General features: G+C 42.5%; 1 protein-coding gene across 2 annotated transcripts in view; it reads left to right on the top strand.

The window, feature by feature from the left end:
- Window positions 1–14261, top strand: part of elp4 (elongator acetyltransferase complex subunit 4) — a 53004-nt gene extending 38743 nt beyond the window's left edge. For both annotated transcript variants that reach the window (XM_039611442.1, XM_031756934.2), the window contains one exon: window positions 13669–14261. In XM_039611442.1, the coding sequence (XP_039467376.1) occupies window positions 13669–13797 (129 nt within the window). In that variant the 3' untranslated portion in view covers window positions 13798–14261. The remainder of the gene's footprint in view (window positions 1–13668) is intronic.
- The last annotated feature ends 156 nt before the right edge of the window (window positions 14262–14417 follow it).

The raw sequence follows: 14417 nt of genomic DNA, 5'->3' as shown, positions 1-14417 counted from the left end.
CATGCAGAAAGATCCCACATGGAGGGAGGTGGGAGAGTGGGGTGGTGGGGGTGGGGGGCATGAAGGAACTCTTGGCTTCCTCTCCTCGTTTGTACCTCCCTTCCCTGAAAACACATCTGTCTTCTTTTCTCTGCCACACACCTTTTCTGCATCCTTCGCTCACCTTCTCACTCCAGTAATGGAGTTTTTTTTTTCACTGTTAACAGCTTAAACCGTTTTCTCATATTTAAGGCGTGAGGATTTCTTCTCACAGTTCATGCCACCTGCAATATTTTGTCAAACTTTGTGGGAATTGAGCGGCTGGTTATTGCTGCCTTTCTCTCACTCTCTTTTTTTTTTTTTTTTTTAGCTTTGGGTTTTTTGGCCTTCGGACACGGCGCCGTTACCATTACCCCAAGCAGTCTGTCTTACATGCAAATATGTGTCGGCTCTACAGTGATCACCATTTTAGTCCGCGGCAGAGCTATCTCATGGCTGCATGCATTAAAACAATTAAACTTTGCCCCTCCCCCGCCACAACAATCATTTGCGGATGTGTTGGGTGAAATTTAGCAAGAAATTATCATTTTCTGAATCACTTCACTCTGCTTGCTCTGTGTTTGTTTCATTCTTTCTCTTCCTCCATTTCGTCTTTGAGCTCCTTAAAAGACTTGGAGCCCCCTGCATGTTCTTCTTTTTGCTTCTTTTCTTCGTACTTTTTTTCATCATTATCCAACAGCACTTTTCTTTGCGTGCAAATGCTTTCTGAACGCCGTCCTTTCTTCCCTTTCAGGCTGGATGTCATTGTTGCTGCCTGTGGGCTGGGTGTATTTATTTAGGGGTAATTGGTGTGTGGATGAGTGAGGTAATGAGGTGCATCCACACTTGGCTGCTCCCCTCCCTGAGATCCTGAGACAGACGTAGCCTAGCTGGGCTCCGGTTGGAGCTGTACCACACTGCTGTCTCCGCCACACAGGTCAGAATGGCTCTTTCATACCCAGGTGGACAAATACAATCGCTGGGGCTGATACCTCAATGAGGCGTCTGAAGTGGTGTGTGTATGTGTGCATGAGCGCATTTCCATATGCGTTCATGTGCATGTGTTTGTGGGTGGAGATTGGGGGGGTGGAAAAACAGCGCTAGGCTGTTTGCTTGTCTCTGTCTCGAGTCCTTGTTTGTCTTGCAGCTTGTGTTTGTATAAGTGATTTTCCCTGTGTGTTTGTAAGTGCATGTATATCAGGCTGAGTGGGTGTTCAATGGAGCTCAAGGAGGACCTTTGGCTTTCATAGCCCCCTGCCGACCTCAAACTGCCCCTGATGTCCTGCAGAGTTACCTAATGATTTCACTTACACCTCCCTTATCTGTCTGGCCCGTGTGGCAGGAACCGTCTGACGCTTCAGCCTTTACATGCCATTTGCTGCCTCATATCCTGTGAAATTCAATTGCACAGCTCTAACTGTAGCCAGAGTCGTGGGATCTCCCTCTCTTACTCGCTCTCTTTCTCTTGCTCTCTAGCTCTGTCATCACACGCTCTGTCTCTCCGCCAGTCTAGCGTCTTCCATGTATTTGTAAATACAAACATCTGTACCATAACACATTTTCCCACATTATATCAGAGCAACCTTGCATTTTAGTGCTTTTGCACTCCAAAGTTGACACTTCATTACTCCGCAGTGTGTTGGTGACAGACTTTGAATGAGCGGTAGAAGTTTTAAACAGGAAAGCTTGGATGTTTGTGGGCACCCACAGGTGTTCAGCAGATAATATTATGCATAGATTGTTTTGTTGTTATCAGGGTAATTGGTGTGGACCTGCCAGCCTTTGATAGACACACAATTACTGTATGTGATGCATAAGTGGACTCATTTTACGGCAGGATTTTGAGTTGCTAATGGTGCATTATTCAGCTTTTGGTCTGTCCCCAAAAGTGCCGGGCCAAATCAAACACGCCGCTCCAGGGTAATTGAGGCCCACTCCGCACCCCCTGCAGTGAGCAAGGCAGAACTGTAATCCCCTGACAACTCTGACTTGGCCCCAATCTGGCAGGCCGCCCATTTCCCAGCAAAACGCCTAACTCCACATCAGGGAGAATGAAGAAGCTGATAGTCACATCTGAACTACTTTCCAATTTTGCTATTCTTTTGATATCAACGGTACTCTGTGTCCACCTCTATGCTTTCTTTTTCTTTTAAACTTCACAGAATATAATTGCACACTAATTGCATGGCTTAAACTAATATTCTTACTCATTAGTCTCCTCAAGCGTTTGTGGTTTTGTGATCAAAGGTTTTTGACAATAAACCTCACCACCCTAACCACAGAAAAGCGTTTCCTTAAAGAAAAAAGAAAAACTGCAGTAGTTTTCTAAAGCTCTACCAGCAAAATGAAGCACGCAGTAATTCCAAAAGCATTTTTATGAAATTAGTAAAACTGTGTGTTATTTTGAGTGATTGGTTATTATTTAGATTAGGTAGGTTACAACCTACAAATGCAATATGCTAGTGGTACATACCAGGGGTTCATACATTTCACAATAAACTTTTTTCAGTTGCCCATAACTTCAAAAAATCCACAACTGGAGCTGCAGAGGTACACAGCTTTAAGACATGAAACAGTTTCATTCTGCACACGTCATATTTAATTCTCACGATTCAGTTCTTTTAACATATTGAAGTTAATAGTGCTTCACAATTGGCACAAATGCAACATTATCTAATCCTTGAAAAAAAATCTATGCACTCGTATTGTCATACTTGACATTATAAATTAATTTATTTAAAATAAACCCTCATAAGAGCTTATTTAAGATCCTGTTTAAGATGCTAAAATTATTCCTGTTGAGTTAATGCATCGATTCATCGCTTCCTTCTTCTTCCTTTCTTCCTTCCTGCGTGATAACGACCATTTTCTAGTCACTCATATAACTGTAAATGACACTTTCCATGCAGTATCTTTTTTTTCCAACAAACCTAACATTTTTGCACTTTTAGAGAAAAGAAAAGCATGAAATAATACACCAAATAAAATTTCTCATGCCTAATTGGTCAAGAAGTGAAACAAAAATCTATGATTTTATGAAAAGGTGTTTAAAACACCTGCACTGTTGTGATGAAACATCTACTTTTTTGAAAATGTTGCTCTAAAATCCTTTAATAAATAGAATATTTTGTCTTATTTTGCTTTGGAAGCTTATTACAGTGATCATTGCAATTTAAAGAAGTGCTTTGTAGCTGCACCAACATTTAATGGGTTCTCCCTTAGTCAATACTTTTTGACTAGCCTAGTTTCATGAAAATCATCTTGGTTGTTTTATGCACATTCCTGCTGACAAACAAACAATAGTCACAGCCATCTACCTCAGAACATTTGTTTCTTGTCATTCTTTTAAAATCTCGACATTCTCTGAAGTGTCACCTCTTATAGGGGTCATTTGCAGGGAGGGTATAACATGCATTTAGCGCTGTCTCTCTGATTTTTAACTTTAGCATGTGTTCTCCCCAGGCCTTGGCTCACTGTTTTAATAGCTTTAGTAATGCTTCACAATTAACACTCAGCCAGCGCTCTGGGTTAGGTCATGGCTGGTGTTTTTCAGGCTAAATTAGAAAACACAAAACAAGAATTCCCCATCACCCACAGTGCTTTTAGGACCTAGTGGTTATGGGCAAAATGGAAGGTGGTGAATTTTTTGACAGGGCAGCCGAGGTGATGCCTCATTCCCTTTGACATCTTGAACACCCTAAAGGTGGCTTTGCCAACAGTCTACCCAGGAAGCACCTTACCTAGCTGTGGCTAAATTTACACAACCACCTGCCCACAGGGAGGGAACTAGAGAGGAGAGCAGAGGTGGAGGTGGAGTGGCGATGGAGGGCAAACGGGGGAGAGAGAAGGAGGGGGGAGGGACTGAAGTATGTTGGTGTGCCAGAGAAATTCAATTCAAAATATGTTTACGTAGTTACTTTAAGTGCTATTTGTTGTTTTAATTTACCTCAGATGGGAGATATTTTCCAGTTTATCGTCTGTTGTAAAGGAAAAAACTGATTCCTCCTGTACTGTGTTATTACCCCCCCCTTTTTTTAAACGATCGGCCTGGTGGTGTGCCCGTTTTACAAGCACTCTTTAGCTCCATTAGCTCACCATTTGTGCTAGAGACAAAATTCAAACAGGTTTGGAAAGAAGAGAAGACGCGATTTACGGGAATATTCTGTGATGTTCTGTAGCACAAAGCATTCACGAGGTACTGCTGTCTGAAAGTAGACAGAAATATCAGCTGTGCCTAGATTTTACCATGTGAGCTTTACATTACTTTACATTATGTCCTCAACCATTCTGGGCTTAAAGAGAAACTTCAAATAATTTCTGAAAAAAATTAATATTTTGGAATTTTACAGCCAACATTACAAAATAAATCCAGACAGCCTGTTTGATACTAGGGTGATAAAGAGCTAAGGTTATCCTTAGCACCCTAATAAAGGTGAAAAATTATATTTTCAACCAACATGTCTGTGGTCTGCAGTAACACCAGTTTTTACTTCATACAGATGTATTTTAGTTTCCTTGCCCACAAGTCTTCTAAGGTCACCATAGGTCAGAGTCATTGAGAACGAAGCTCCATGCCAACGTCCATGTGGCCGACTTCAAAAAATTATAATGAGAACGACTACTCGTCTATAATGGCTATATGTGGCGGTAGATGTTAGAGCTGTGTTCTATTGGATATATAGTGTTCAGCTATTACTACCAACACTACAAGAGCTGTTTTGGTTTTGTGCTCAAAGTAGCTACCAAGCAGATTGTTACTGTAAATTCAGTAAATAAATGAGATGTCAGCGTGTGATAAAGTATCTCTCAGCTTATTTACGCATGATTATGATTGTTTTATGAATAGGCAAAAGTCTTAACCACTTAAACCATATTTATGCTTTTTATAAATTTACTGAAAGCCTGCTTATATTGAAGCTCCCAAGATGGACAGTCGAATAGAATGGTAACAATTCTAGATGCTCCCCAATGGCAGAGTTCAGGCTGATTGCCTGTAGGCTGATGTGGAGTGAATGGCCTTAGAGGCTCTAGGCTGGTCGATGTGTGGCCCGGCTGGTCCAAGTCAGCAGTAATGACTGGCTTTGGCCAGCATGCCTGTTAGTGTGAATGGGGTTACTCTGGGCAACACCTTTTCAGCTGGGTCCTATGAAGTCCCCAGTATGGTGGTCTTTGTCCACAGAAGGGCTGTCCTCTCAGCAAAAAGGGCTTCTTTTTTGTGAGGACTATCAACTGGTGATGGATTATACCCACCCTTCTTTATTCATCTGGGCAGAGTAACAGAGACAGATGCGAGTGAGCATGTATGTCTTAGGTATATGCAGATATGTATGTAATGTCACACTCAGCATAAAAAGCATTACATGTGTAGATGTATAGTTTTCTTTGGTTAACCTGACGTGATCCCCACAGTTTGTTTTTCGTCAGATTCTCTTTTCCTGAATTTCTTTCTTCCTCCTTAGCTTCAACCATCTTTTGCTGAATCTTAGCTGTTTAACTGCTGCTTGGCTCCAAAAGATTTAGCAGGTGAACTTCATGGCAGAAACCTGCAATTGGAGAGGCTGTTCGGCTCCGGTGTAAAGAATTGGCCCATAATTCTTATACACAGCTGTGCCTTTGTTTACGAGTGTATATGCTGCCGTTTTCAGTTGCAGACACGCTTAACCAGAGTGCTGGTGTCATGTGCATCTCGTGCCTTACTTTGCATCAATGGTATGTGCAACCTGTTAGTAAGAGAGGTAAGAGCGGGTTAAGTTTGTAAACTTGTAGTTTTAATATCGTCACGTGCAGCACTAAAGACGTTTTAAATGGCCGATGATATATTGTCGTGTTCTCCTTTTATTTTGGTTTTGCCTTCAGTTCTGGTCTTTTACTTGCACACTAGACTTTGTCTGTGAGAGTCATTACCCCACACCCCTCCCGAGGGGTCAGCCACTTACCCAGGCTGACACAGTAACCTCCAGACGACCTTTCGCTTTGCCAAATGTTATGCCTGTAAACTGCGTGAACTCTTATCACAGTAAATGATGAAAGAAAGAACAAGACTTGTTAGTGGGAGCTGAAGCCGGGTTTAGGTAACCCTAGATGTACAATTCTGCTTTGTGCACTCATGTTGTAAGTACCTCTGTGTGACACATGCATAGGAAAGTAGCCGTGCGTGTCTGTCTGTCTGTTTTTGTACACGAGTGTGCGCACTTGTAGACTGAGTGCAGCACCGAAAAATACATGAATAATAGATGACAAAATATCTGTGGAAATGTTCTGGGTTTTATTTTTTTATTTTTTTCAAATTTGTATTTATTTATTTTTTGGGTTACTGAAACAGTGACAGAAGAGTTCGTGAAAGGGTAGTACAATTTTTGAAGTAACGAAAGAGTTCATAGCGCTTTATAAAACATGCAGCTTTAGTGCATATCGAGTCATTAAAATATAGCATACTATTAGTGAGATTTAGCATTGTTAGCAGGATAGTTTTGCTATCTTTGGACAGAGTCTGTTCCCCACTGTTGCTAGTATTTATGCAAAGCTATGATGACTGGTGCTTCCTCCAGACTCACCAGAGATGAGACATATGAATTGTTTCAGTGCTCCAATCACCTCTGCAAGTAAAAAAAAATCTAAATTTCAATTATTTCTTTACATTGTTACTTCTGTTATTCTTCTGATTTAAAATATAAACAGATTTCATATACACTTGCACCCGACTTCATTAGGTAGAAGTCCTCATCTCATCTTTTTGAACACAAATATTTCATCAGTCAATCATATGGCACCAACTCAGTGCATTTACACATAAGAACAGGATCAAAATAACCTAATGAAGTTTAAGGGACATTGAGTGTGGTTTAGTATTTGCTGCCTGACTTGCTGGTCTGAGTTTTTCAGAAACTGCTGATCCACTGGGATTTTTCCACACAACCTCTCTAGAGTTTACAGAAAATGGTCCAAACCACCCCCAAAATATCTAGTGAGTAGCAGTTGTCTGACTCAAAATACCTTATTGATGCCATAGGTCAGAGGACTGACTCCCTTGAGCTGGTAAGAATACAGAAGTAAACCAAATAATCATTCAGAAGAGCATCTCTGAGCACACCACTTATCGAACCCTGAAGCAGATGGGTTACAGCGGCAAGAGACCTCACTGAGTATCACTCCTGGCAGCTAAGAACTGAAACTGAGGCTACAATTTGCATGAGCACACCTCAGAAGAAAATCATCGCCTGGTCTGATGAGTCTTGATTTCTGCTGTGACATTCGGATGAGAATTTGGCCTAAACACAAGATCATGGATCTGTTTTGCCTTGTATCACAATTCATGCTGCTGGAGGAGGTTTAATGGTGTGGGAGATATTTTTTGACTCACTTTGAGCTGCTTAGTACCAATTGCACATCATTTAAATGCATAGCATAACTGAGTATTATTGCTGACCATGTCCGTCCCTGTATCACCACAGTATATCCATCTTCTAGTGTCTGCTTCCAGCAGGTATTTCTTGAATATGACAATTAGTTCACTGTAGTCAAATGGCCTCCACAGTCATCAGATGTCAATCCAACAGAGCACCAGCTGTGTAGTGCTGTCATGTCATTATTTACCAAAATCTCTCAGAAATGTTTCCAGCACCTTGCTGAATCTCTGCCACAAAGAATTAAGGTAGTTGTGATGGTAAACGGGTTCAGCTAGCTAGGTGTACCTAACAAAGTGGCCGGTGTGTGCATATTGGAAGTAAAATTTAAAGTAAACTTGATTTGTACCCCCCCCCCCCCCAAAAAAAAAACAGGGAGAAAAGATGCACTTCACCTGTAAACACCAATAGTTGGTAAATCATTGTCAGCTTAAATCTTGTTGTTATAGCTCTGCTTTTCTTTGTTTTTTCTTTCTAAGTCATTCTAAATTCCCAAAAGTGTGATTGTTAAAGCATTAGCAGACATTAGACAACCTGCTCTTACTAAAGTTGCCAGTGAGGTTTTAGCTTGAGGATGCCAATATCAGAGTCACAGTTTGAGGGGTAAAATGTGTGTTTGAAGGATGGAGGGCACAAGAGGTCCCCCAGATATGCTGTCATAACCCATGCAACCGCACTTTTTGCTATGGGCCTATTGGTAGTGAAAGCAGCACTTAGATATGTTTGTACTCTTCGCCCTCTATCCCTCTCCCTTTCTCCCCAGGCGCCATGTCACTCCAGGGGAAATCCAGCACTCTCTGGCTATGCCCAAGTTCATAACACCAACTAACCCCCCTCTTTTCACTATCCACCATCACAAGGGTCAATGTGCCCTCACCCTACAATGCCCACGGTCTTTACCACTGCCCTCCAAAGAGAAACAAAACTGAACTGAAAAGAGACAAAATGGCCCCACGCCGCTTCTCCTGTCAAAGCTCTTGACAGGCCCAAGCAGAGGACCCCAGAGGAGGGTTTAGTTGAAGATGATGACGACAGATATAACAAGTTGTTGTGTTACAGCACAGTTACACTTTGGCCCTTGTTTGTCCATTTAGTTATTCAGAATCATCACGGAGCTAACTGATTCCCATGCATGTCATGTTTAGTAACATGACAGATACAATCAAATGCTGCTTTTTATCAGTCTGTGGAGCGTGAAGGGTAAGTGAGGAGTTAGCTATTCAAGAGAACAAGAATAAACATTCCATTAGGTATTAAAAAAAACTTGAAATATTGTCAGCTAATCAATTTCCTGTTTGGACATGCTCACTTTTAATGAAATTCAGTCAGTTATTAGTCCCTTCCCCTTTTTCCAGTGTTAGGGAATATAATTACATTCAAAATGCTTACTCATCCTTCTGCCTGCCTGCTGCCTACTCTGTCAGATGCATTAGGCCATGAAGCGGAATAGATGAGGAGCCTGTGTCTGTATCTGTCTATCTGTCAGTCCTCCTGACTGTCTATATGCCTGACTTTTAGATTATCCCGGATCAGGCAGCAGGTGACATGGTGAGCAGGTGACCATCACCCAATTACCAAAGAGAAACTTGAGAAAGCTCCAGTGTAGTTTGCGTTTGTTTCTTTCTTCTCTTGTCTCCTGAAAAAGGAAAAGGAAAAAGCTTTATCAGGTAGCATGCAACTTAACAAGCATGCATCTGGAAAATGCATCCTTCCTTTCATGCGTATTTTTTGCTAGTATTCAAATGACGTTGAAGGTTAAATAAATTACAGTAAACTAAGTTATTACCAAAAAGCCCTAAAAGGGCTGCAGAATAAATTCCAAAATATTCTAAAAGTGATTAATAATGTCAAGTTTATTTTACAAAATGAAAGGATGAGAAAAAATTTTTACTTAAAAATTTCAAAAGTCTAAGGGAGAAAGACTTTGCTAGTCAACAGGTTATTCTTAGGGCAAGGCCAGGGATTGTGTTACGCTCTTTGTTACCACAAAAGAAGAGAAAGGTAGAGCTTCTTCTCAGCTTTTGTTAGGTGCAGGTGGGCTAGAATTTCCAAAGTGATTGGCATGAAGGATTTATGCCGGGTTGTTTCTGCATTTTTTTTCTGGGAAGGTGGCGGAAGTATTCTCCGAAATTGCCAGGGTAAATGTGCTCATAGTTTACTTGTCGAATAGAAAGGTTCATCACCTCATTATGTGGGTTTTTGGTGTGCTAAAGCCAATACTAGTTCCTATAGATACAGCAAATGATTTCCCACACAATGCTGTGAAACTTTAGAGTTGCGAGGGATTACGGTGCTGGCAGGCGATTTACCTTGGTTTAGTCACTGAACAGACCAGCAAGTCTACCAGTTTCAGCCGTGAAACAGTCTGCTGCCATTTTGACCCTTGGCTGGTTGTAGAAATGGGGATGGAAATGGAAGACATTGACCTGGTGTCATGGACAGATGTACACATTAGTTTACAGTGGCTGCACTGCAGCTGTGCCGCTCAAGGAAATGGAATTGGCAAAAGGTATCACCTCTAATGTGACCGGAGTCTATGAATACTGGACCTAGAGCTATATATTAAAAATACATTTTGTTGAATTGTTCTGCATTAATAAAATGACCGAAGCTTATCTTATCGGTAACAGCATGCACCCAGATTTCAGTCACTTTTTCTTCCCTGCGATTGTAATGACTTCAATGTAGAGATGCAATTTTCAGTTTTATGAAATTTCAGTGAAATGACCAAGCTTACAAAATGCTGTCAGCATTATAGCACTGATTGATTAAGTAGGTGTTTATGGTAAATATCTTGTCACTTCCTTAAACATATTCCTGTGCCAGCTAATCTGATTGGAACAGCCAGACCGGTCATCATGTGTTCTAACAAGGTGTTGGGTTTCCCATCGTCCTAAGCTGTACAGTGACACGGGCCATTTGAAAGTGTGGCTAAAACTCTATGGAAGAAATGACTCGTTAAATTAGCACCTAATACTCCAGTCATTAGCAAGCCGTTACCACCACTGGAATGCCTTTGATGGCGCTGCTTTGTGTGAGTAGGTCCCTTGTAAGCTTCACTTGGAAAAATCTCTCCATTTAGATGTTGGAATATTACACAACTACTTTGCATTGTAATGCACACAACCAAAACAAAAGAAGATGCCCAAAACAGTGATTTGGTGTCTTCTCTGACCCTTAAACCACTGATGTCATATCCACAAATAAAACTACAGAGAGCGGAAATGACCGGGCAGCATAAAACGCCGTATTCTCTGAGAAACAGGTCTTTGGGGTCTTTGGTAAGCTGAAGGGAATTGTCCATTGTGGGGTGATATTAGTAACCCTCTTAGGCAAAGCTAGTCTGTGGGCCGACCCCGAGGGCTCATTTCAAGTGCTTAGCGCTCGTTTGGAGCTTTGTCACCCCTCGCCCTGTTGCCAGCATGGCCCCATCCCCTCTGGCTGTGGTGGCGGAGCTGTACCACAGACCTTTACCCCTGTCCGCCACCAGGGAGGGGGAACACTGACATCACAGCTCTAAGACACACACTCATGCACACACACACACACACATAATTGCACTAACATTGTAGCACACATCCATTTTCACATTACCCCCTTCCACCACTGCGCCACAGCCAATGGTCTATTTTCCCGCCGTCCACTCCCTTCCAACACCCACCCCCCACCACTCGCCCCCTTCTTATGTTTTTCCTCTTTCTCCACCCTCGCGAAGGTTGCCAGGCAGCAAAGAAAGACTTCACACACACATACACCCCACTATGCCTCTGAGGGTTATCCGGATGTCCTTGTTTACATCATGGAGTGTGCAGGTCGTAGGGAAGCAGATTCAGAGCCTCCCTGACTATGTCTCTCGAAGTCCTACACTGACCTCCATTCATTTGTTGTCAATGTGAAATGCTCAGGGCAGTAGTGCATTTGCTGCAAACTTTGCTACAATAATGTACTGTACTTACAATGCTTAGTGTCAATTTCAAAGGTAAATTCAAAATTATTGAAAATATTAATCTTTGATTGTCTTCATGCATTTAGCTGCGGTTAGGATTACTTCATTTGGTATAGAAGAAAGTTTTTTGGCCCTGATAACAGTTATCAGCTCTTATATTGGCTGTCAGTGATGTGTGTGGTGGTTGCTGCCTGTTACTAGGCTGTCTTTTCCCTGTGTGTCAAACCAATCGATTGGTTTGTTTGCTCCTCCCTCCAACTTTGATGTTACCATTGATTGTTCTCATCTGCCCCTGAACTCAAAGGTTAGAGGAGCTGAGCTGCACTTCTGAATTGCTTTGACCTTCGCTCTGCACATGCTCAGTGGGTTCACAGAGCCCAGAGCCAAACAGACATGGTGTAGCCAGGCCCGTGGGTGCGTGACAGCCAGACAACGGTGTGATGTCTTTTTTTTTCCCCTTTAACTCACCCACTGAGGATGATGTATATGTGATTGATTTTTCTCCTACCTCTCTCTCTAACATGTTTCCGCTGCAGTGCGCTAAGCAGGACTGAGTCCAGGCTTGATCAATGCATTGTTTTTCTTTTTCAATCACACTCGAGTGAGCTGAAGACACGAAAGGTTACACAGGTGAGGTTTGGCAGGGTATGGAAGCAAAGCAGCGCTTCTGGAGGCCCCCTCAAGGCCGGTGTATGAGTTTGCCTGGGATGTTTGTGTGTGCGTGCGTGCATTTGTATGGGAAAGAAAATGAGTGAAAGAAAGACTAACATGCAGAGAGAAGTTGAACAGATTCATGTTTTTCAAACAACTTCATCTTCTGGTCTCACCAGTCTTAGTTCATGGTTATTATGTGCCTCATGTTTGTTCTTCACTGGGAATCATTTTCCTTGCCTCTATGTAACCTTAGCTTTACCATCTCACATTAAATTACAGGTCCTTCACAAGTGTCTCAGTTCTCACCTTCCCTTAGATAATCTGCAGGAAGACTACTCTTCTTTCCTCTGTTTGCCTCACAAATGGTTTTCTGAAACACACAAAGGCAATATGCTCAACAACTTGAGCTGTCAGCCACAGGAGCAGGAAGAGAAGGCTTCATATCAGACACAAAGATCAGTCATTTAAAACACACTCAGATGTTTCAGCACTCTAAAAAAATAAAGGCTGGAAGTCATCTACCCTGAAGGGGTAAAGAGTGCGGCGTTATTCTGATTATCTCTAAGTAATGACGCTCTTAAACCCCGTACCCAAACACCTAGTCATTAGGAAAAAGATAAGTATCTGTGGGAGTGGAAGGGCTCTGCTAAAGCTGGATGTCTGGAGGGGAAGGACGTGGCGGGCAGGGAAGGTTTACAGGGTTGAGGTGGGCTAGGTGTGGGAGTGCAGGCTTTGGCCAGTGGGTTTCAGATGTCATGGCAGATTCTTTCAGGGGGAAATTATAGGGTTTAACTTTTCTTGTACCCAGAATGGCAGTATTCTGATTTAACTTCCTCAATAGACACTTGGGCAACAAGCCACTCAGCACCATTGTCAGGGCCACACTTGACTCCGGAGATACTTCACCTCCTCTCACGCTCTCAACAGCTCTTCAAGACTTTGTTCATGGAGGGCCGCCGACAGCCTTTCATGGCAGATCTAGAGAAAGCAGAGCAGGCAGTGAAACCCCTCTTAAGCTTTATAGCAGTAAGCATGTTGGTGTTTGGGGGGTTTACACGAGTGGCCCTTATTAACCTCTTAACGTCTTTGTGCTTTGAGTTGACACAGGGCTGCTCTGTAGATAAGCTTTACTGTAAAAGACTTTCTTGTAGACAACTGAGCACAATTTGTGTTACAGTAAAGCAGTCAGCGCTGCTGCACTGATGCAAACGCATCCATCCAGATTTTCCGGGCACAGTTGTGTTGGAACACACACTTTCTCTTACTTCATAAATGAGTGATTTTGTGTCCCATTCACAATTCTCCAAAACAACCCCAACACACACACACACACACACACACACACACACACACACACACACACACACACACACACACACACACACATACATATATTCCCTGTGAGGTGTAACAGACCTAAAGCTCTCTGAAGCATTTAGCAACACGCTGGCAGGTTTACTCCATGCTGCCAGTGCTGAGGGGAGTGCTGAAGCATCTAATGCAATTTCAACCCAACATGGCTCTCTGCGAATAAGCATCACTGAAGAGTAACATCTACTGTATGCTGATCCACTGTAGTGCTTTCTTCTTGCACTGACGCTCTGCCCCCCTCCCTCTGTCCCTCTTCTCTCTCTCTGATTTGTGCAGAGACTGCATTTGCCTCCAGACTTGTCTGAGACAGTGAGTCGTGTGAGCAGGGGGGAGCTGGCAGGAGCAGCCGCGGTGGTGTCAGCCTGTGGCTCCGGCACTTCCGGCAACAAACACCTGGACTTCTAGAGCTCCCACACAGTCGCTATAGGCAACCAACACCTGGAATGCCGCAGCGTTGTCCTCTTCACTGCGGTGACCAGGTTGTTCCCTTGCCCACGTAATGTCAACATCTATAACCCTGCCAGCCATTACCACCTGCCAACTGACACAGCCAGGGGTGAAGATCTAAACATCCGCAGTACCTCTTCTCATAACCGACATATTTCATCCTATATTTCACAGCTCTTCTTTTATTTACACTTAGTCTACATGCTTTTTGTTTTTTGTTTTTTTCCTGACTCTGAAAGCTGATATTCACACATTCCACGCTGTCATTACGGACTCGTTTCACTTTTGTTGCTAGCAAACTTTTTTCTGTTTTTGCTGCAAGTTGCAGAAACATAGAAACACTGTGTTGTTTTGAAATGTAATGTAAAGGTAAATGGCTGGTAAGGTGATGATTACTTAACCTAAATAAAATACAAGCTGGGTGTTTTTTTTTCAGGTTTGGTACATTTTGTAAGTTCTTTGTTGTTTTCTCTGCCTTGAGAGAATTTGTTTACAAGCAAAATGCAACCGTTAATTTTTTCGACAGACAGTCGAAGAAAATATTGAATAATTTAACTAATCCCTGGGCCTCTATCGAC

Source organism: Oreochromis aureus, linkage group 1, assembly GCF_013358895.1.
Source record: "Oreochromis aureus strain Israel breed Guangdong linkage group 1, ZZ_aureus, whole genome shotgun sequence".
NCBI classification, from domain to species: Eukaryota; Metazoa; Chordata; class Actinopteri; order Cichliformes; family Cichlidae; genus Oreochromis; species Oreochromis aureus.
This window is presented reverse-complemented; position numbering and strand designations above follow the sequence as displayed.